At 52.2% G+C, this 23093-nt stretch overlaps 1 protein-coding gene across 1 annotated transcript; it reads right to left on the reverse strand.

Annotated features, from left to right (window-relative positions):
- Window positions 1-1270: 1270 nt before the first annotated feature.
- SDC4 (syndecan 4) lies at window positions 1271-21742 on the reverse strand. Its single transcript, XM_019943989.3, has 5 exons — window positions 21615-21742; window positions 8725-8863; window positions 7574-7620; window positions 6554-6752; window positions 1271-3315 (listed from the first exon to the last, which is right to left on the reverse strand). The coding sequence occupies exons 1-5, from the start codon at window positions 21681-21683 to the stop codon at window positions 3164-3166; spliced, it is 606 nt and encodes a 201-aa protein (XP_019799548.1). The 5' UTR covers window positions 21684-21742; the 3' UTR covers window positions 1271-3163.
- Between the last annotated feature and the right edge of the window lie 1351 nt (window positions 21743-23093).

Genomic DNA, 23093 nt, shown 5'->3' on the forward strand with positions numbered 1-23093 from the left:
TGGAGCCCATTGGAGCCCAAAGTAACAGCTAATGAAGGTGAAATCCAAATCCCGGGATCCTGAGCTAATCTCACACCATCCAACCTAGCCCTACCGCAGTCGATAATGTTCTATATCTGCTCTATCCAACAGAGTGGGCACCAGCCACGTGTGACTATTGAGTACTTGAAATGTGACTAGTGCCACTAAGGAACTGAATTTTAATTTTTTGAATTTTAATTAATTTTAATTTAAACACTCACATGTAACTAGTGGCCACTGGATTGGATAATGCAGATCGAACAGATGGGAGGAACTGGGACTTCCCTGGTGGTCCAGTGGGTAAGACTCTGCACTCTCAATGCAGGGGGCCCGGGTTCCATCCCTGGTCGGGGATCCTGCACGTATGCCGCAACTAAGAGTCTGCATGCCACAGCTAAGAAGTCTGCATGCCGCAGCGAAGATCTCACATGCCACAACGAAGACCCAGCACAGCCAAAATAAATAAATAGATAAATTAAATTAAATTTAAAAATAAAAAAAAGGATCTTACCCACCTCAGAAGGTTGTTATGAGGATCGAGAGGCATCAATGGTATCTGACCAGAGCCTACCAGCTTCGATGCCCAGAGGCCAAGCAGGTGGACAGACTGTGGCAAAGCAGAGAGCCTGCATCTAAAACAGGTACCCGCCCATCAGCAACTCCCAGCGGTTGCCATGCAGCCTGAGAGTTGCCAAATCTTGATTTTTTTCCCCCAGGGAGAAGTAGGGAATCAGTCTGGATTTTTATGGGAAACATCCTCACTTTCATAGTCGGCAACTAATTCAAGGATTTCTGCGTTTGTTTTTGAAACACGGTGCCGCTTAAACAAAAGTCCGAGGTAGGCAAGACATGGCCCACCGGCCAGTGTGCATGTTCTGACTTTCCTCCCTCCTGTCCGGGCTCTTTCCTGGCGTCTTACATCTCTGCCTCTGGTGTCTGGTGGCAATTACCTCAGGCTCCACTGAGATCAAGGGAAAGGATGACGTCTGATGAACTTAAAAATGATAGAGGCAGGGCTTCCCTGGTGGCGCAGTGGTTGGGAATCCGCCTGCTGATGCAGGGGACACGGGTTCGTGCCCCGGTCCGGGAAGATCCCACATGCCGCGGAGCGGCTGGGCCTGTGAGCCATAGCTGCTGAGCCTGCGCGTCTGGAGCCTGTGCTCTGCAGTGGGAGAGGCCACAGCAGTGAGAGGCCCGCATACCGCAAAAAAAAAAAAAAAAAAAAAAAAAATGATAGAGGCAGGCGATCTAGAAAGTACCAGGTTTTATTATCTTTTTATCAAAAAATCAGTAACAGACGACAGTGTGAGGTGCTCACTCCCAACATGGCCAGAGGAAAAGGACACCAGGGGAGGAAGAGGACCCAGCCAGCTGGGACCCTGGGGTTATGGTGATGAAAGGTGAGGGAAGCAAGGGTAATTCCCCCCCCAACCCCAGCCAATGGGGTCAGGAGGTGTCGCCTGCCCTGGCTAAGCCACTAGGCCTCTCCAGGCCTCTCCTCTCTGGAGAGGAAGGGTCACAGATAACAGGGCCAGGGCCTGATCAGCCCTCCCCCATCCCCCTTTGTCTAGGGAGACAAAGGTCATCTCAGCAAAACTGGGGCTGTGACTTGTTAAACCAGCTTAGTTCTCGAGCTGTGCTGTCCAAAGTCGCCAGTGGGCTCTGCCTACATGTTTGGTACACCAGCCACCAGCCACGTGTGGCTGCTGAGCGCTTGAAATGTGGTTACTATGACTGAGGAACGAACGTTTGACTTCGTGTAGTTTTAATTGATCTCAATGTGGCTAGTGGCTGCCATATTGGATAGCACTGCTCTCCAATTTTCTCTTAAATCAGGAGACAGCAAATGAAGGAACCCCAGCTAGGCTCAAAGCAAAAGCTGGAGAGAAGGTTTCCAGCCCAATCAGGAGGAGGCACCAAAGAACAGGACCAGAGAAAAAGGCAAAAATCCACTCAGCCACACGAAAACTCACTCGCTCAACCACCCAGCTTTACGTGGGAATATCATAGCACACTATTTCCTGAAAAAATATATTTATCTATTTTGCTAGAACCAAGGAAGAATAATAATATATTACATGAAAAAGAGACACAAATATCCCATCCCCTAGGTTATGTTTTGGGATCTGCTAGAAAACTATATTTCAGCAAAAGCTTCTTAGAGGAAGCAGCTTTAGAAAGGGCCAAGGTCATAAGCAGGGAAGTATGAAGAATTAAAAAGACAAAAAAACACGGGGAGGGGATTTAAAGAAAAAGAGGCAAGAGGGAAGGAGAGGCCCTGTCTGAAGCTATAAATAGTAAAAAAAAATTAATAAAAATTATATCTCCAACTCTGCTCTCTCTTTCGAGTAACAAAAACAAAAAACATTAAATACAAACTTAGCAAGTACTGTGGAAAGGTGCAAGAGGGAGGAGAATGCCTCGGCTTCTGTGTATTCTTGCCCAGGTAGAGACGCTCTGTACAAAGGAATGAACCATTAAAAAAAAATCCCACTAAAAATAGATTTATGAATATTCTACAAGTCCATTTCACAATGAACTTTCAGCTCTTCTCCCCACCCTCCCCAAATAAAAAATGTTGATTTCCAAAAGTCACTTGGAAGAGGCTAGAATGGCCCAAGGTGTACCACAGACTCTCATAGTGTGGTTGCAGGTGCCCTTTGAGGGACACATCTCCAGGTGCAGATAGATGGTTCTGGTTCCTTCTCCCAGCTCCTGGCAGAGGGGCCAGGCTGTGGAAGGAAGGGAGGGAGGGAAGAAGGCCGGGGGTGGGGGCCCCCCTCCAGCAGGATTCACGCAATAGCTTAGAAAGGCTCTGGATGAGGCCTGTTCAGTACAGGCTCTCAGCTGGGCCTCGATTCTAAACCGGAAGATGAAGAAACGATCCAATCCCAGACTTGGACTTGAGAAAGGCCAAGTTTAACCCTGTTTTTCTGCTGGGACAATGGAGGCCCAGAGAATCAAGAAGAGGCAGGCAGGAACAGTAGAAGATGATGTCTCTTCTGACACTGAAACCCTAATCGGAGCTGGAGATGCTGATAGATCAGGACTGGGTTGCCCTCCCCCTCCCCTAATGTCCATCCTTCAAAATCCTTCAGCGGCCCTTCCCCGTGAAGTCCAAGCAGGTGCTCAGGAGGAAGCTTCAGGCATAGAACTCGTTGGTGGGGGCTTTTTTGTAGATAGGTTTCTTGCCCAGGTCGTAGCTGCCCTCGTCCTTCTTCTTCATGCGGTACACCAGCAGCAGGACCAGGAAAATGGCAAAGAGGATGCCCACGCCACCGCCCACAATCAGAGCTGGAGAGGAGAGAGGGGAGCGGTGAGGTGAGAGCTGGCTGCCCGTCGCGACCTCGGGGTACACTGGCCACTTCCGCCTGGTCGGTTCTCCTACCACTAGACGTCCTCGCCATCACTCCCCTGGGTGTGCTCTGCTGATGCCTTACTGAATTTGATTCTCACAACCTCATTAATGAGAAGGGGGTCACTGTAAGTCACCGAAAAAAACCATAGAACCAGAGTGACAAAGGCACCATTCCAACCCACATCTGCTTGAGTCCAAAGCCAGGCTCTTTCTCAACACCAGGCCAACTCCCAGCTCAGCCCTGAGCCAGGAAGAAGAGAAACTGCAGGCTGTGGAAATCCCCCTTAAACCTACTTACCCCATGGTCCTTAGCACAGCGAGCTCTCTAGCTGACCCCGTGTGCATGCATCCCTGTGCAGACCTACATGTCTATAGACTGGTATATACCTTCTATACACACGCAGGTATATGCTACCAAACACAGTTACCACATGCAAATGTGTCCACACTCCTACGTTATAGATAACTATATATGTGGTTTGGGACTTCCCTGGTGGTCCAGGGGTTAAGACTCCATGCTTCCACTGCAGGGGGCATGGGTTTGATCCCTGGTCGGGGAACTAAGATCCCACATGCCGCACGGTGTGGCCAAAAAAAAAATTGTACATGTGGTTTATGTCCCTACATACGAACTCAGTGCTTAAGGCCTACGTTCCATTCCTATCTCTGCCACTTAACTGGCTGCGGGATCTAAATAATAAAATTCCTTCATCTCTCTCATTGCAAAATGGACACAATAGTGCCTTTCTCATAGGTTTGTCCCCAGGATGAAATAAATTAATCCACTTAGAGAGCTCAGAACAACATAGCATATGCTCAGTACTCATTAATGATGAACCTTCGTGGTTTATATCTGTGTCCCTAGCACCCTGAATCATTCTGGCACAACAGTAGGTGCTTAATATATGACACAGTTTGGCTCAGAGAGGAGCACTGGCCGAGGGCACCTGGTTAGTGTCAGGCAGGTGTGGGCTTTTCAGGTGAACGTTATGTTTTCTGTATGACACCAGGCTGCCCGGAGGGCTCACTCCTGTTTGTTGAGCGGGCAGGGATATCTCCCAGAATCCTTTCTGTAGCAGATTGAGTCCCCTAATTCAGTCTTAACCTAAGAAGATTAATTTTCTGCCCCTGCACACACTCCAAATCCATGCACAGAATGGGGACAGAGTGGCAGAGAATCAAATCAGGCTCTTTCTTGACTAAAATGACGAAAAAGCAGCAATAAAGTACCCCCAGGAAATACCAGAAAAAGGACGTGGACTATCAGGTATCAACCCCCTTCCCGTTTCTATCGCCTTTCCCTCTGATGACTCCTGTTAGACCCTTGGTCTGTGCTGGGATTCCCCACAAGGTCAAGGACAGTCTCAGAAGTGCCTGTGGTCCTAGGTTCCAATGCCAGGTCTACCACTGTCTGGTCTTGTGCCTTTGGACAAGTGACTAGGCTTCTCCGAGCTTCAGTTTCCTTATCTGTGAGAGTATAGATAACCATACCCGGCGGATGTGGTTGTTATGGGGACTCAATGAGGCAGGTGCATTAATCACATGGCACATGACAAGCACTGGATAAAGTCCCAGGTGCTTTTTAAAAACTACTGGAATGGAGGGTCCCGCCTCAGCTAGCTCAACAATATAACTTTTCAACTGAAGATCTCACACTTGTGTAATTCTCCATTGGAAGTATTGAGATGACCCGGTTCTCTCTTGCTAAATGACCCAAAGTAAGCGGTTTGCTTTCTCTGGGTCTGAGTCTCTCTATGTATAAGAAACAGTTGTTTGGACTAGATCAGTGGTTTTTACGTTTTTCTTTAAAAGCAGTAGAACGCTTAGTTGGTAAAAGCCAAAACCTTATCCCACATCCACCAGATAAAAGTGAAACTCTGTGGGTGAAGAAAGACGGGGCAGGCTTTACCTCTGAACTTCCACCAAGTAGTTTGAAACTTACAAAGATTAAAAGGTCTCTAAGGGCCCCTCTAGTTTCGACAGCATCCCTCACCCCACCCACATCACACATAAAGTTCAAAGAACATTGACTCTGGGACCCATGGGCCAGGGTCAGCGCTGAGCTGGGCCCAATGTCCCCAGGGGTTATACCCTGGCAAGATGCAGGCAAGATCCTTCATCTGTCCTGGTTGCAGGCAGCGTACAGGGCTCTTTCCCTGTACCTCCAGCCTACTCGGAGCTGCCGGCCCAGCTGCTTGCCAGAAGACAGGAAAAACTCAGCCCGGGCCCAGGGTGCCCCTTCACCAGGCTGGTTCATCCAGGCTGGCCCTCGGCCTGCAGAATCTGGCCAGAAAGGGAGTTCCCTCTGACAAAGCCCCCCACCCAGCTTTGGGGACCCCCACAGCTGCCAGAGAAGAAGAGAAGAAGCCAAATACCACCCCAGCTGAAGATCCCACAGCCAGGCTACACAGAGCCACTCCTGCAGCCTCTCCCCGGGACAGAGCTTTCGCCACACAGCACATTACAGTCAAGAGTGCTACAGCTCTTGCCAAACACGTACTCTCTCTAGGCCTCTGTTTCTTAACCTGGCCCATGAAGTCTCCCTGGGTGCCACCTACTACTAGTGTACTGTACTGTACCGTCTACTATTGTGAACTATACTGACAAACCAGAACGGCCCTTTACAGTTTGCCAAGTTATTTTAGATTCTACTTTTCATGAAGTCATGAAACCCAAGGGGATAGCACTGTACCCATTTGCAGACACGGAAACTGAGGGTCATTTCATCCACTGAGGCTGGAAAGCTTCTCAGCCTAGGTCACAAGGCTGCCAAGTGACAGGAGGGGGAGGGGAAGACAGCCCAACCCAAAGGAGCCTCTGGGCTTTCAGCGGACGTTTTCAAGGTAGGTTAAACTTTTAATAATTGACTCCCCAGGTGCTAAACTCAGGCTGGGAAAGTGCTTTGTAAATAAGAGAAGGACTTATGGCAAGTGAATGACTCAACATTTATTATTTTAGCCCTTGGTATGTAATTCTTCCTCTCTGTGCAACAGGCTGAGCACAGAGTCTTTGGGGAAGTGTCATCCTTCAAGGCCCCAGGGCACCCAGGGGTTGTAAGGAAGGGGTACCAAGTTGCCTAACGGGCTAGAGGCATCCTTGCCTGCAGCTCTATTCTGCCCCCACCTGAAGCCCTCTCCCCCTTCGGGGTATCTTGTGGGAAGCGTGGGACCTTACCTGCCAGAACCTCTGTCCTCTCAAAGATGTTGCTGCCCTGGGCTGTGCTGGACATGGACACCTTGCTGGACACATCCTCGTCCCCACCAAAGGGTGACATCCTCTTGGGGATGACCTCATTCTCCTCCAGTTCCTTGGGTTCGGTGGGGACCCGGCTCCCAAGCCCTGTCTTCTCAGGTATGTGGTTATCTAGAGGCACCTGGATAGAGGGAAGGAAAAGAGACCAACACTCAGCATGGTTGGGGGAGGGACCCAGGGCAGGGGACAGGGACATTCAGCCAGGTGAGGAATCTGGTTCTGCATCTCGCTGGCCAAACCACGTGGTCCTAGAGCAGAAATCAGCAACAACCTCTCAACAATTATGCTGTCAACTTTTCTAGTAAATCTGTCCCAAAAGGGGAATGAATAATGTGACCAAGGGCACAGGGAAGCAGGTGTTCTAGAATATTCTAGAGTAATAGAATATTACTATTCTATTCTGGAGGGTGGTTTGGCAAAACTGCAGAAATAGCTTCTCCATTAAGGCAGCAATTTTATCTCTGGGACTCTGTCCTAAGGGGCTAATCAGAGATTTGTGTAAAAGATGCTTGCTGCAGTGTTGTCATTGAAGGATCAAAAAATCATAAACCTCTTTTCCATCAATAAGGGAAACTGGGTGAACTCTGATTACGCAGGCCATAAAAATGAATAGGAAAAACATTTAATTACGTGTGGAAATACTCATGATCACTTTAAGTGAAAAACGAAGTACATAGAACTGTATGTATAATTCGATATTAATGTTGGGAAATACCTAGAAACGCACACTAAAAAGGAGGCTGGAAACACATCTAAGTGTTTATCACTTACTGATTACCCCTGCAGAGAGGATGGCTTGCCCATGACCCACAGTTGTGCCTGTCCCAAGAGTCCAGGGCCACAAATAGAAGCCTTCTTGCAGAGTGAGGTCAGACTCCCACTTATTCTGCTCCCCTCAAGAGGTACTAAGAACAGGAGAGGCAAAAGCGTGTAGCTGCTTACCAAGGGATGGATCACTTCCGGGAAGATAGGGCTGTCCTCTGAGTCATCTGTAAGGACAGAAAGGCCGTGTGAATGTGAGGTCGGTTACCCCCAGGTCAATGACCCACGGCTGGTGGGAGTTCGAATTCACAATCGGCCCCCAAATGTTCAGTGTCCAGCAGGTGATCATTCCCACCCCAGCCGCAGTCATCTCATCTGTAAAATGGGGCTCCTGAGACCTGCCTCCCTGGCTCTTTCACAGGAATGTTGAGCTGGTAACTGGGCAGATTTTTTTGTCAGCTCCAAACTCTTGCTCCATATAGATCCCAGGACCAACAGCATCACCCGGTAGCTGGTTAGAAATGCAGAATCTCAGGGTCCACTAAATCGAAATCTGTATTTTAACAAGATCTCCAGGGGATTCATTTGAGAAGAAGCTAGATTGCAACAGTAGATATTAGAAATTGCAATATTCGTGTATTTCCCGAGGGTGTGGTAAATGCCAAGGGCTTTCACTCAGTCCCAACTCCACAACACAGACACCGATGCACTGTCATTTCTATTCCCATCTCACAGATGAGGAAACAAAGGCTTAGAGGTCACCGAGTGGCAGTTGGAACTCGGGACTACATGTCTCCAAAGCTCAAACTTCAAATTATTACACCACCTCACACATAGGAGGGATGCTTCTTGCAGTTCTGTCTAGCCCGGCAGCCGGAGCCAGGAAGTCACAGACCAGGAGAGTTACCGGCCCCTGGTCTGGGCCCCTTCACTACTCCCACGCCCTCCGAAGCAGGGGGTTTGCTCTCTGTTCCCACCCACACCGCTCTCGTCACCTTGTCCCCAGGCTTCTGAGCTGCTCCCTTTCCTTTTCAAAGGAAGAAAAACACTCAACAGTCCTCCTCCCCACGCCCACCCCACCCAACCCTGTCCGAAGGTGGACAGGTTCGGGCTGGCGCAAAGATAGAACTAAAATTGAACTCAAAGCAACAAACCATTTGCCCAGAGAGGGTTTCAGGGATGGGTTGATCCGGCAACTTTGGTTTCCCCCCTTTTTAGGGGGAGGGGCACGATAGGAAAATCCAACTTCAAGGCGGGGTCACCCTTGTAGGAGGAAGAGGATGGGTTCCCTCCAGCCCTGGGCCCTGGCCTGCCCACCACACCCTCCGTACCCAGATCTCCAGAGCCAGACAGCTCAAAGTCATGGGGCTCCTGCCCAGGTACCCCAACATCCTCGTCGTCCGGTAAGTCTCCGGAAAAGTGTCGGCCTTCTAGGAGGTCTCGGGGGTCGATGACCTCAGTTTCTCGGATCTAGGGTAAAAACAGGAGACACATCAGTCAGTCGCCTCCCAGTGCTCTGTAGCAGCCCCTGAACCCTGGAGAGGCAGTGAAGTGGGCGTTCAGGAAGGTGAGCTGGGGTGCTGGAGGAGGATCAGGCCAGAGCCTGGAGACCTGGGTCCTGGCCCCCTCCTGGCCCCTAACTTGCTGTGTGACCTTAGACAAATCCCGTTCCCATTCTGAGCTAATAAAAATATAAAGGTGGTCATGAACCGAATATAAATACCTTAGGTGCCCTGTACTGAGGCACTTGCTATATGCCAGGCTCTGTTCTTAATAACTCTAAAGGCCAGTCTTTAATTCCATTTTATAACTGAGGAAGCTGGGTATCAAAGATATTAAATCATTTTCTCTTGGTGACAGGAGTAGCAGATGGAGAAGTGAGGACTCCACATAGGGCTGCCCGCCTTCAGAGCCACTGTTCCCCATCCACACTCCAGGGCGCTATGATGCTATCACAGCTGATTCACCCACGGCAGGGAGAGGGCCACTGGTGCTGGTCACGCCCTGTCTAGGACAACTTTCCCAGCTGAGTCGGACGGGGCTGGGACAGGCAGGGCTGGCCCACCCACACCCCAGGACAGCTTCGGGTCAGGGCTCTGCCTGGAGCTAGGGACTCAAGAGTACATGAGCACACTCGTGTGTTCAGCCTTCCAAACATCTCCCACAGTCATTCTGCGGTGTGCTAAGTGAGCCCTGCCTCTGCCCTCACGGACCACCCACTCCAGGACCCGTGTGTGTCACTCAGCTGCCACCTATTGGGGCTAGCTGTTCCCAGCAGAACCTTAGGTCCATCCCCACTGAGAAGCTTTCAAAAAGAAAGTATGAAAGATCCAGGAAGGCGAAGAACTTTCCCCAAGTCCTACAGAACATCAGCTGCCCTGCTCCCATCCCCTCAAGTTCAGCTGAGTGTAAAACAAAGCTCCTTCAAGAGAGTCGGGAAATATATGGGATGCGCACCACCCTTCCCCCTAGCTTCTGGGTTAAGCCTTCCTCTGCCCACAGAACAGCAGCCCTGGGCAAAGTTCATTCTTTCACTAATGAACTCAAATATTAAAATGCCTATTATTTCCCAGAAGCGTCAGGGTTTCGAATACATTCAATACACACCCCTGCCCAAGACATTCTCTTTTCCCCAACCCCCTAACTGCAGGGGGTGGAAGGTCTCCTCAGAACCAGGAACACCAGCTGGAGCCCAGGGAGGCCCCTGTCCTCCCATTTCACAGAATTATTTGCAAGATGAGTCCCGGACACAGCAGTGACTTGCCCAAGGTCACACAGTGAGTTAGCTACATAGCTCAGGAAAGAGGCCAGGGCGTGCTTCTGACTGCCCAAGCTGTCCTTCACCCAGCAGAGACTTGCCAGTAACACAGGGGAGAGCCTGAGAAGGAACATCCGTTCCTAAGACAAGGTTACCATCTGTGGGAGAGGCCCAGGCTTCCGGGGAGAGGTGGGCGGAACCGGACTATCATATCAGGTCCCCTTCCACCCTGTCAAGGGCAGCTGGATTCCCGGAAGGGAGCAGGGTCAGGCCGGGAGGAAGGCAGTGGGCAGGCAACCCCCCCCCACCGCCAAGGCGAGAATCTCTGCTGAACGCTTGATACACGTGGGGGTGGGGAGCCAGAAGGGGTTAAGCCCTGGTGGGGGATGACTTCATGACTCGGGAATCAGGAGCTGTGGGGTTGCCGGCGCTGGAATTCCAGCCCCCGCACAGCCCCATGCCTGTGGCTTCAGTTTGGCAGCACTGGAGGAAGGCTCCTCCGTGGTTGCGCAAGCTGCCTGTACCTAGGGTGGGGTCCCTGTGCTCTACCCCCATCTCCTGCTGCAAATTCCCCTGGGGCCCAGAATCAGAAACAGCAGGACCCCAGCGGCTTACTACACTAAGCACTTAGCAGCGTGAATGAGCTCCACCTCATAGCCCTTATTTGCAGAAGTATTAAGAGGCGGGGGAGGGGGGGAGGCGGGGGGCGGGGGTGGATGCTCAGAAAATAAGTCACTTCCCCAAGATCACCCAGGCAAGAAAGTCCCCACACTGGACCGGAACCCAGGCATGGGTCACCTGAGCCTTTAGCCACATACGGATAAACACATGCATGAACACACGTGTACACAGAGTGCCCACCTACCTCGGTTAGGAGGGAGTCCTGTCAAGCGGAGGTCAAACCCAGCCCAGGAGGGAAAGAAGGTACTTTGGCCACTTGCTTATCTGGCCTGGAGACAAGTCAGAGCTCAAAGTCCTCAAGATGGGGGCTAGGGTCCCAACACTGTGTTGTTTCAGGCTGAGACGTTCCCCTACCTTCTCATTCCCAGGAGCCACAACTGGTTATTTATGAATCCTGCCTTTCTTTTAGTGGGTGAAAGTGCTGAGGAGTGTTTCAAAACAACCCACGGGATCAGCACACTGACTGGTTGGTAACAGCTCTGTTTTACGTCAGGAAATGAAGACCAAGTCTGCAGCAAAACCCAGGCTGAAAACTAGATTGATTCCTAGTTCAGCCATCTTGGGGGTCACCGGGTCATCCCTAACCCTTCATTTTTTGTTGTTGTTGGGTTTTTTTGGGGTTTTTTTTGCTGCGGTACGCGGGCCTCTCACTGTTGCGGCCTCTCCTGTTGCGGAGCACAGGCTCCGGATGCGCAGGCTCAGCGGCCATGGCTCACAGGCCCAGCCGCTCTGCGGCATGTGGGATCTTCCCGGACCGGGGCACGAACCCGCGTCCCCTGCATCGGCAGGTGGACTCTCAACCACTGCGCCACCAGGGAAGTCCCTAACCCTTCATTTTTATACCAGGTTCCTTGAGAGCATAAATGACTTTTCTTAAGGTCAGGAATGGCCAGAATTAGCCAGGATTAGATCCCATCAGACACCTATCTCAGCTCTAAAAGGACAGGGATTGGGAATTCCCTGGCAGTCCAGTGGTTAGGACTCTGAGCTTCCACTGTAGGGGGTACGGGTTCGATCCCTGGTTGGGGAAGTAAGAACCTGCATGCCATGTGGTGTGCCACAAATAAATAAATAAATAAGCAAGCGGACAGGGATCCCTAAAGGAACCTGCATGGCGTGTGGTGCGCCACAAACAAACAAACAAACAGATAAATAAATGGGCAGGGATCCCTGAAGGCTGCCTTAGATGAGCCCAGGTGCCTCTTCCAGCAAGTCAAAGGGCTTAGGAGGAGCTCTGTGAGGTGTACTGATGGAGGACACAGGAAATTAAATCCTCTCCAACTACAGAAGTGGCCCCTTCTCTGCCCAAGACCCCTAACAAGAGGGAAATTCCCAAGTGGGCAGAATCCCTAAGACTAGACCAGTAAGACGCAACCAGGCTCCCTGGGATTGTGGGCAAGTATCCCTTTTGTGTCTGTGTGTGGATGGGGGGATGCCAAGAGCCCTCCCTTCCCCCACCCTCTTTTCAGACAAGGCCCATTCAGTCTGAGGTGGCTTTGAAGAACCAGGCCCCCCAGCAGCCAGGCCGAGCCCTGACCAGAGAGGGACTCCACCCTGCACCTGGCTCACCCCATCCCTGCCCGGGGAGCGTGTGGTCACACGTGTGTGCACGCAGGTCTGGGCCCTCAGGTCTCTCTGTATCTTTGTCCTACTCATAGACACACAACAGAAATCAGCAGCAGAATCAGCAGACCCTGGTGGGCACCTGGGGCTGCTGCCTGGAGGTTTAGAGATGCTGGATGCTTCCCCAGAGCCTCCATAGCAAAGAAGAGGGGTAGGCGCTATTTTGTGCTGTGAAGACTAATGCCTACCTACAGAAGGTGTCTGAGGCCCAACCATCTCACTTTATTACCCAGATTAAAAGATAAGGGCCTTTGCCAAGGTCACCCAAGCAGAACTGGACTTAGAACTTAGGTCCCTAAAAAAAAAAAAAAAAAAAAAGAACCTAGGACAGAAATAGAGACACAGATGGAGAGAACAAACGTATGGACACCAAGGGGGGAAAGTGGCGGGGGGTGGTGGTGTTGGGATGAATTGGGAGATTGGGATTGACATGTATACACTAATATGTATAAAATGGATAACTAATAAGAACCTGCTGTATAAAAAAATAAATAAAAATTTAAAAATTAAAAAAAAGAAAAGAACCTAGGTCTCTGGGCTCCTGGGTTGGACTTGTCTTCCTTTCCCACTTCTAGGGTCTGGGCTGCCCCTAAAGGGCTCAGCAAATCCACGGGCAGCAGCTGTCACTCCAGATATAACCCACATCCAATCCTTAGGCGATTGGCATGAAGCTAGGAAACGTCAGCAACCCTACTGCAAAGTCCTACAGCTTCAGTCACCCAGGAAAATCATGGGGCCAGTACCCACGTATGAGCGTATTTTCTCCGTATGAGCTGTTTTTATTGACACAACAGCCTTGTAAGGTGCTCTACCCATGTTGCCGGAAAGAGAGCTTCAGTTGAGTCATTCATGTAAAGTCACAGAGCTAGAAAGCGACAGAGGTGGGATTCAAACCTAGATCTTTCTCAAGACCATGTCTTAGCCACAGCCAGACTTCTCACTGCCACCCACAATTTACCTCTCCACCCCAGTGCCACAGCCCAGAGCGTACAAATTCCAGGCCAGGGCTCCAGGGCACCCCTTCCCCTGGTCAGGGAGTAAACAAAGGTAAAAGTGATATTGCTTAAACAAAAGAACAGAAACTTGGCTGGGACACCGGGGAGAAGTTCAGGGTCAGAGAACGGGTGGGAGGAAAAGAGAGGCGAGCCTTCCCCCACCTGGCCCTTCCCCAGGGGAGGAAGCCACCCCCAGGGGTCAGGGACACACTCGACCCTTCTTTCGGGGGTGAGACCAGAAGGTCAATTGGGCAAGCCAAATTTGGGGGGAAGCTGGGATGCCGAGTACCCTGGGCCCTAACTGCTGAGCCCAGCACGGTGGTCCTGGCAGGAGATCCCCAGAAGGGGCCACTGATCCAGGCATGGTCCTCCCCCATCCTCCTTCTGAAGGGTCAGATATCCCCTAGAATGAGCAAAAGCTGGGTGCCACAATCAGGACTCTACATGTTGGCAGAAATGGAAGGATCCACCACCAGAGTGGTGACCTGTGAAGGCAGTTCCACCAGCAAACCACAGTCCTATCACTCCCTAACTATACAAGCCTGGGCATTTATTTCACATCTTAAAGCCTCAGTTTCCTCTTTTTGTAACCAGGGCTAGTAGCACCTTGCTGAAGGATGAGGATTAAGTGAAACGCATTGGGGTGTGCAAGGGACCCAGCACGTGGCCTGGTACACAGCAGGTGCTCAGTGAGTAGCAGCTATTATTAATCCCCATCTGCCTTCCTTCTGGCTAAGGGGATTAGTGCTCAAAGGGTCAGAGAGACCTGGGAAAAGTTGTAGAAGCAGTTGCATTGCTAGAAAAGTGGTTGGTGGGTGGGGATGTGCTTTGCAAACTGCGCAGGGACATACCCTATAGCTTGTTATTTATTTTGCTTCCGAGACCAGAGACTCTTTAACAACCAGTCAGGCCCCCTGATAGAAGAGAGAAAGGCCCAGAGATGGGCAGAGATCTGCGCAAGGTCACACAGCTTGGAGCACCTGTCCTAAGCAGATAGAGGCAGAGGAGAGACCAACTGCGTTTTTCCAAAAAGAGCAAACGGCAGTGACCAGAGAGACACTTGAAACTCTACTTGGGGACCTGTATCCCCAGAGTATTTCCTGACCTGCCTTGAGGATGAAAAAAATATCTAGAAGGCCAGAAGAAACCACACACAAATCCAGGACCTGGTGTGCTGGTATGGGAAGGGTTAAGCCAGGTCTGGGGATGGGGGTTCGAATGTCGGCCCTGCCCACTCCAAGGTCGGGTTACTAGGAACACAATCGCTCAGGAGAGAAGCCAGGCCTGGCATTGCCAGCAGCTTTTCACCAATCCCCCCTGCCCATCCAGGGCAGCTCCAGGACCCAGGGGTGCCAGCTAGTAATAGAGACTGGAAGGGGAAGGGTGGGGGGAGCTTCTGGACATCCCCCTGGCCGAAGCTGATGCGGCATCCTTGTCACTAACACCCCGGATAATCGTGGGAGATTCTCTCTCTGGGCCTCGGTTTCCCCACCTATGAAAGGCGATTCTCAAAGAGACAAGCCTTCCTCTGTCTGGAGGCCTGGTAACCAAGCTGGGGACTGCTCCGATTACCGATTACCGGTGGAGACAGCCGGGAGGGGGCTGGTTCCCTCAGGGCCGCAGAGACAGAGGTGCATTGAAGCTGGGCTGGTAATCTAGGCAGCGGATCCGAGGTCCCTGCTGGATCCGAGGGCAGGGTATAAACAAGCCTCCCGTGTTCTCTAGGGCAGAGTCGATATAGCCTTGTCTCGGCCGATTAGATCAGCCCTGGGTGCTGGCTTCCTGCCCCTTCCCAGCCTCCCCCGCCGCCCGGGGAAGCCACAGCTCCAGATCGGGTCAGTCTGTCCCGCAGACGTCTTTTGGCTGGGCTTCCCCAGGGCAAGGAGTGTCCCAGCCGTTGGTCACCACTGCCCCCATGCCCCGAGGTTGAACAGTACAGCCAGTCCCCCGCAGGCCTGGCCACGACCGGCGGGCCCCACCAAGTCACTGTTTCCACACATACCAGCCTCTCCCTGCCTCCCCTTTCCATTACCCCAGGTGTCACCTGACTAGCAGCCTCTGCTACTGTGCCAGAGAAAACTGGGGCAGCCGAGCTCCAAGCCTGAAGGAGGGGGAGGGGGGATGCAGAGTAAAGCAGGAGGGAGGGGGCTGAGTAGGAGGGCCTGGGGCTGGGGTGGGAGGTAGGGAGTCACAGGGGTGGGTAGGGGGGACCACAGAAGGCTGAAGCTGTTAAGAACTGTTAGGATCACAGAGTGATCTTTTTGGGGACTCCTGGAGCCCTGTGAGAGGGATAAAAAGTTCTGAACCCCAAGAACCATAACTACTGGTTTACATTTCTCAGCGCGCACACAGACAACTGCCTCCCCACGCCAACCTCTGGCCAGGTCAAGAACCCTTGTCTAGCCACTAATAATAAACTAAACTTAAACCAGAGCTTCACAAGTTTGCCAAACACTGATGACGACCCGGAGTGACACAGGTGTTTTATAGAGGACGCTGGGGCTCACACCAGCCAAATGACTTATTAACTAACTGCGTGTCCCTGGCTGAGCAGTAGGGCTGAGACGGGAACTCAGGTTTTTCTGACGTGAAACGTACCCATTTTCCAGTCTCCCAGCCTCCCGGGGACAGGGCCAGAGGGGACCACGCCCAAAGATCACCAGTGAGTTAATAACAAACCCGCCCAAGTCAGGTTGCTTGAACTCTTAGGGTTAAATCAGGCCCCAGCTGTTGACACAAGCCTTCTCTCTCCCTAGGCATCACACGATGAAAACATCTGAAAACTGGCATTCCAGAACACTGCACCTTTTCTGTCCACCATCACACTCCCTCCCCCAGAGCCCAGGGCGTTTTTTTTTTTTTGCAATTCCCTCGGCCTCTGGACTGGAAACACCGGCCCTCCCCCTACTGCACAAGGCTCCTCCAGCATGGGAGGCCAACCCCTGCGGCCCGGGCAGTGTCCTGGCTGTCCGGTCCCCCTGCCCCGTCTCTCTCCAGGCTGAAAAATTGCTCAGCGGGGGGATTCCTACCGATCCCCGCAGGAGGGGTAGGGCTGCCGGGAACTGGTTCTTGTTTAAATATCAACCCATCCGATAATTAACAAACTTCTAAGACAAACAAATAGGAGATTTGGGCTCTGTCAGCCCCACCCTAGACTCCTCCCTTCCCACCTTGCAGCTGTTGGGGGGAGGGGAGAGAGCTCTCCTGGGGCCCCTGAGGGTGGGATCCTCTAAAGGAAAGGACCATCTGGCAACAAGGCAGCCTGGGCAAAGCTGGGAACTTTCACTGAGGCCTCCTGCCTACCAGGCGGGCTCCTAAGAGCTCCACTTGCGGCCTTGTCATCTCCTACAAGCCTCCCCACAAACCCCATCTTCTTATAGACCAGAAAGCAGAGGCTTGGAGCGGCCCAGTGGCCTGTCCCAAGCCATGGGGCTGGTAAGAGGGGGGGTTTCACATCTCTGGAGTCAGGTCTGCCTAAATCCAAATCAATGTTCCAATCCCAAGAAGCAAGAGAGAGCGTCAGAAAAATCAGAATCCTGGGATCAATCTGGACTGTACCAGCTTTGCTCTGTAAACTCAGACCAATGGTAGCTTCAGTTTTGCTTTAAGGGAGGCGGTGGGGGGGGGGGGGGGCGGGGAGCACTACCTGCCAGGGGTCACTTATTTTCTTCTCTTTTGCTCTACGTAATCTTTTTTTGTTTTTAATTGAAGTACAGTTGATTTACAATGTTGTGTTAATTTCTGCTGTACAGCAAAGTGATTCAGTTATACGTATATATACAATCTTTTTTATACTCTTTTCCATTATGGTTTATCAGAGCATATTGACTATAGTTCCCTGTGCTATAGAGTTGGACCTTGTTGTTTATCCATTCTATGTGTAATAGTTTGCATCTGCTAACCCCAAACTCCCGCTCCATCCCTTCCCCACCCCCTTTCCCCCTTGGCAACCACAATTCAGTTGCAGAGGTCAACTCTATTCCGTCAGAGGCCACACACAGGCAAGGCGCTGTGAAGGTCTGGGGCCTAGTACTAGTATTTCCTGTATGTCCCTTCAAGGCCCTGGACACTAGTTGACTATCCCTAATAGGCCCCCAAAGGACAAGGTGAAACTCTGGAGCTCATGCCAACATGCCCACTGCAGGGCCATCCTATTAGCGAAGAGGCTGAAAGGAAATGGGTGACTCAGGCAGGCCAGCTACCACTCTCCTCCAGTGACTCACAGAGCCCTGTCCAGCCCCTTCCCCCAATTTTAAGTCGTCACTTGGAAATCACACCCACCAGTCCAGGAGGCCGAGGACAGCTAGGAGCCAATTCCTCCCAAGAGGGACCTGGGGCGGGGGAGCCAGGCCAGGCTTCCCACCCCCTCATTCAGGCCAGCTCAGCGCTCCAAGTACTTGGAAAAGCCCTGTTTCCAGGAGCTGGGGATGGAAGGAGCTGAATGTCTCCACCACCCGCCTCCCCACCATTGCTTCTTGCGTAGACTCTTAACCAAGGATGCCAAGAAAGCTCCTCTCCCCCCGCCAGAAAGGACCCTTTAGAGGGCTTTGGTCCAACAACCTCATTCCAGAGTGGGGGACACTGAGACCGAGAGGGCATGTTTGCTCAAGGTCACCCAGCGATTCAGAAGGAGGACCCAAGGCATCTACTATCAAACCCAGCCAATTTCCTCATCTGGAATGTTCTCCGAGGACCTGCAAATCAGACACCTTGTGTTACCTGACAGACCTGGTCCTGACCTTGGCAAGCCCCTACGTTCCTCTGAGCATCACTTTCCTGTAAAAATGGAGATAATAATACCCACCTCACAGTATCACTGGGAGGCAATCATGTCAGTAAGAAATAACCTCAGTGCACCTTTTAGAATGAAGTTACATGCATACATTTATTTGTTCATTCATACACACATTTCCTGAGTACTAACTATGGGCCAGGTATTTCACTGAAAGTGAATAGAGCAGAGTTCCTGGCCTGGGTGTGTCGGGGGCTGGAAGAGGGGAGGAGGAGGAAGGGCTCAGAATTTGATGGGGTATGTTAATACCCTCATGAGCCATAAGTTTCTTCAAGGGAGGGAATGCCTTAGATGTCTTTATGGTTTCCACAACCCTTTCAAAGAGTAGCTACTTAATTATTAATAGAATACCCGAGCTGGAAGGGGCTCTCTATTCAGTTCAAACTCCATTTTACAGATGGGGGATGTCAACCCAGAGAGAGAAAGGGACCCAATCTCACACAGCCCTCCAAAGCATGGCCCAAATATTTTCCTTTGGTAGCTCTCTGGGCTTCTAAGAATTCCAAAGAACTCTCTCTGGCCACTCAAGGGTCCTAGATCCCCTGGGCTTCCGTCCCCACCGCTACTTCCAAGGAGAGAATTCTCAGGAAGACCAGAAACATCTCTCAGCTAAAGTACACGGGGTGCGTGGGGGACACTTCCCCAGGACTGACTGGGCCTGGTGCCACGTCTGTGCCCCTGGGCAGCAACACCACAGGGCGGGGGTCCAGCTCCCAAAACAAGCCTGCCTTTAATTGGCCAGGGAGGGAGTGGCAGGAAGGCAGATCAGGGGAATGCTTCCAGCTGGACAGGAAGAACTGGTTTAGGACGGCAAGCCCCACCTAACAGAGAAGGGTCTGGCTCAGCCTGTGTTCCCTTCCCAAAACCTGTGGCACTGAGGGGGCGGAAAGGAGGGCACTACCCATGGGGAGGACAGGCCTTTGGCTTAAACCTAAACTTTGGGCAGTGGCCCCAATAGCATTATTGGAGGGGGACTACAGGACAAGAGATTCTGATGGCCTGTGAGCTCTCTGCTACCCCAAGATGGTACCATTTCACCTCACCTGTAAAATGGGCATAATATAATCCCCACATGCTAGGGTTTTTATGAGAATAAAATACACCAGACCTGGTATATGGAAAGCACTCCATAAACAACAACTGTTATTACCAAAACCGTTCTCTCTGGGCCTCAATTTTCTCCGCCTGCAAAAAGAAGAGTGTCGACCGGATCATCTCTGTGGTCTAATCCAACTGTGACTAGGTCTGATTTTTCCAGCCACAACCTTGGGAGGAAGAAAAGTGCTGGGAGCAGGGTGCGGGGGAAAGGGGGGAAGCCCTGGGACCCAGTTCAAGGTGGAAGATCTCGTAACATTAGCCAGGAAGGGAGCGCTGAGGTCAGGATGAGAGAGACGGACATCTCTCTCAGGAAGCAGCTGTCTAGGGCTCACTTCTCCAGCTGATGGGTCACCACATACCCTCCCCCAAACCACATCCTCCTGACTGCCCCCAGGCACAGCTGCCTGCTCCTCCCCCGACCCCCCAAGCACCTGCAGGCTTGGCAGCCCCTGAACCGAGACCGGCATGTTACCTCTCAACCACCAGGGTCTTTCCCCTTTTCCCCACACCACCCAGGCCGATGCGACATGCCATGCCATTCCTTCGGATGCCTCCACAGCTGTGACGCCAACACATCCTTCAGCGGCCTAGTTTAGAGCACTGCACGGGGAGCAGCAGGCTTGGGTTCGAGTCCTAACTCAGCCACTCACCTTTTGGCGAGGTTGCCCTTCTTAGTTTGGGGAAGTCATCACCTCACTCTGGCCCTCGGTTTCCTTCTACCCCAGAATTCCTTGTGGCCGGCCCACCCCAAATCTTTTATGGATTCTAAAGAGTGACCCAGGGATGAGACATAACAGCAGCCACTCAGAGTAGCATCAGACTACACGTCAAGATACGTGCAAAAGAGAAAAAAAGGGACCTGGAAGCCTGTCTGCTTCATTTGCATCTGACTCAGCCTCTTATCAGCTGTGTGACCTTGGGCAGGTTAGTTGACCTGTGTAGCCTCAGGACCAGTTTAAAACAGTAAACAGAAGGGCTGAGTTAAACTAGCTGATAGAGCCACTACAACAGCCATTAGAAAGCTATTAGGACAGTACCATAAGCACTAAATGTTTGCTGTCATCACTCAGGGCTGCAGTTGTACGTGGGGACGGGGTGGAAGGGGGGCTGGGGTCAGGGGTGGGTATAGCTCAGGGTCTCACCCATACCTCAGATGAAGCCTGCCAGGCAGAAACGAGCACCCCTAAGTAATCCCAGAGGAATAGGAGCCCATAAAGAATTAACATTAATGATTAAACGCCACTGGACTTGCTCTCCCCAAAACCGAGGTTTAAGGGCACCAAGGAAGCACAAAGCCCAGGCTTTTTTGGGGGGCGGGGGTCAGATTGCCTCTCAGCAATTCCTGCACCCCAACTTCCCAGATGTGATTGGCTCACTCCTTCCCAGCTGGCTGCTGGGACGAACGGAGCTTCTGGTGGGCCCCAGGCTTTGTAAACTACAGCAGGGACCAGTAAGCGCTGAGAAGGACGCTCCTCGGCGCTCACTGAGACCTTCTCTTCCCCCAGCCCCCCTTCACCCCACCCCAAAGTGGGAACTTTAGGTTTCCCCAGCGCTAAACGCTCTTCTGGCGGAGAGCAGAGACTTGACTCCTGGCCAAGTGGTGAGCCTAAACCGTCCCCTCCAGTCCGCCCTTGAAAAATCAGCGTCCCAACTTTGTAGGGACCCTAAAGAAGCACTGGTCACCTCCTGTCCCAGTCCCCCATACGCTTTGGGCCGATGGGAAAATCGAGACTCAGAAGGGGCAGGGCTTTGCCCGGAGCCACAGGCCAGTGGCAGGGCTGCGGCCAGAACGGAGGTCAGGGCTCACTCCTTGCCCCGGTGTGTGAAACAAGGCCCTGCAGAACCCTAAACCCCTCCCCATTCCTAGTACAGGCAGCCCTCTTCACTCCCAGGCCATCTCGGATTCTAGAGGGCGAGAAGGGGCGTCAGGGTTCCGAGCCTGCCCCAGGATCACCAGGGAAGGGGCGAGAGGGTGAGGGGAAACGAGGTGACACCAGCTTAGTCACGTCCGAGCCTTGAGCCCGCGGCGGGTCTGAGGCCAGAGGGAGACGGGAAGCGCAACAGGCTGGGGGCGCACGGCGCGCGAGGGAGCCCCCCACCCCCCCTCTCCCCGGAGCCTCCCTGGGACCCTGGAGCCAAGTTTCCAACAAAGTGTCTCTGGCCTCTGCGTCTAACTGGGGGCGGCGCATCCCCCTCCCCATTGCCCCCGCATCGCAGGATCCCAGGAACAAAGGAGGCACCAGTCCGCCCCCCCGGGGATCTCCCAGTACCCACCGACTCGGCGGCGACGGCAAGGGCGCCCACGAGGAGCCACAGCAGCGCGAGCAGGCGGGCGGGGGCCATCGTACCACTGTCCGGAGAGAGCGCGAAGGCTGGTGGCCAGGGCTGGCGCGCGTGCCCTCTTATAGGCGGTGATCGGTCCGCCCCGGCCCCGCCCCGGCCCGCCCCCGTCGCCCGCACCCGCCAGGAATTCCCCAGCGAAAGCTGGGCCTCCGGGGCGCTATGCCTGCCCGCCCAGCTGGAAACCCGAGGGACCCGCCCCGTGGACCGGGCCGCTCAGTCCACCCGAATCCCTGACCTCCAGCAACCCGGATCCCCGATTCCCTGCTAGGCAGGTGACGGGAGATCACTGTGCCTAACCCCCTTTTACAGATGGGCAACTGGGGAAACTGAGGCCCACGGAAAGGAAGGACTTGTCCAGGGTCGTGAATTTAGATTAGCCCTTCCAACCGGGTACGCTGCCCTCTGAGGGACAGAAGACTTTCCAAATGGGCAGTGAATGCGGGTTGTTTTAAGGCAGGGGTCAGCCATCATTTTCTGTAAAGAGCTAAATATTTTAGGCTTTGCGAGCCAGATGGTCTCTGTCACAATTACTCAAACTCTAGCACAGCAGCTCAAAGGCAGCCTTAAATGTTAATACTTAAAAGAAGGACAGTGGCTGTGTCCTGATAAAACACTATTATGGACTCTGAAATTTGAATTTCATATAATTTTCACGTGTCACGAGATAGCATACTTCTTTTGATTTTTTTTTCCCCCAACCATTTAAAGATGTAAAACTATTCTTAGTGGGCTGAACACAAACAAGCCGCAGGGCAGACTTTTTAGTCTTAGGGTGGCTGACCTCTGTTTTAAGGGATTTGTTTTCCAGATTTTGAACTTCTTAAAAAGTTTGATCTCGGGCTTCCCTGGTGGCGCAGTGGTTGAGAGTCCGCCTACCGATGCAGGGGACACGGGTTCATGCCCCGGTCCGGGAAGATCCCACATGCCGCGGAGCGGCTGGGCCCGTGAGCCATGGCCGCTGAGCCTGCGTGTCCGGAGCCTGTGCTCCGCAACGGGAGAAGCCACAACAGTGAGAGGCCCGCGTACCGCAAAAAAAAAAGTTTGATCTCTTTGAGAACCGGTGGACAAGTTTATCTTAATTCTGAGATCTGCTCCCACCCTTTGTAAAAGATAGTTTCATGTTCTCCTTATCCCCTGAATATCCTCCTTACAGTGTGTATTTGTGTGTGTGGGTGTGTGTGGGGGGGGAAGGGGTTTGGTAAAGTTCTCTGAGGCCCCAAGTACAAGTACTGTTGGAATGATTGGGGGGGGTAGTATTCTATGACAATCAATCAGTGCCCGAAGTGCCTAGACTTGGGCACTGATTGATTGTATATATATATGTATATGTATATATATACACACACACACCTGTATATATACCATAAAGATATGTGTACGTATAATACATATATATATCTTTCTAAGGCT

This window comes from Tursiops truncatus, chromosome 15 (genome assembly GCF_011762595.2).
Source record: "Tursiops truncatus isolate mTurTru1 chromosome 15, mTurTru1.mat.Y, whole genome shotgun sequence".
In the NCBI taxonomy this organism is placed as follows: domain Eukaryota; kingdom Metazoa; phylum Chordata; class Mammalia; order Artiodactyla; family Delphinidae; genus Tursiops; species Tursiops truncatus.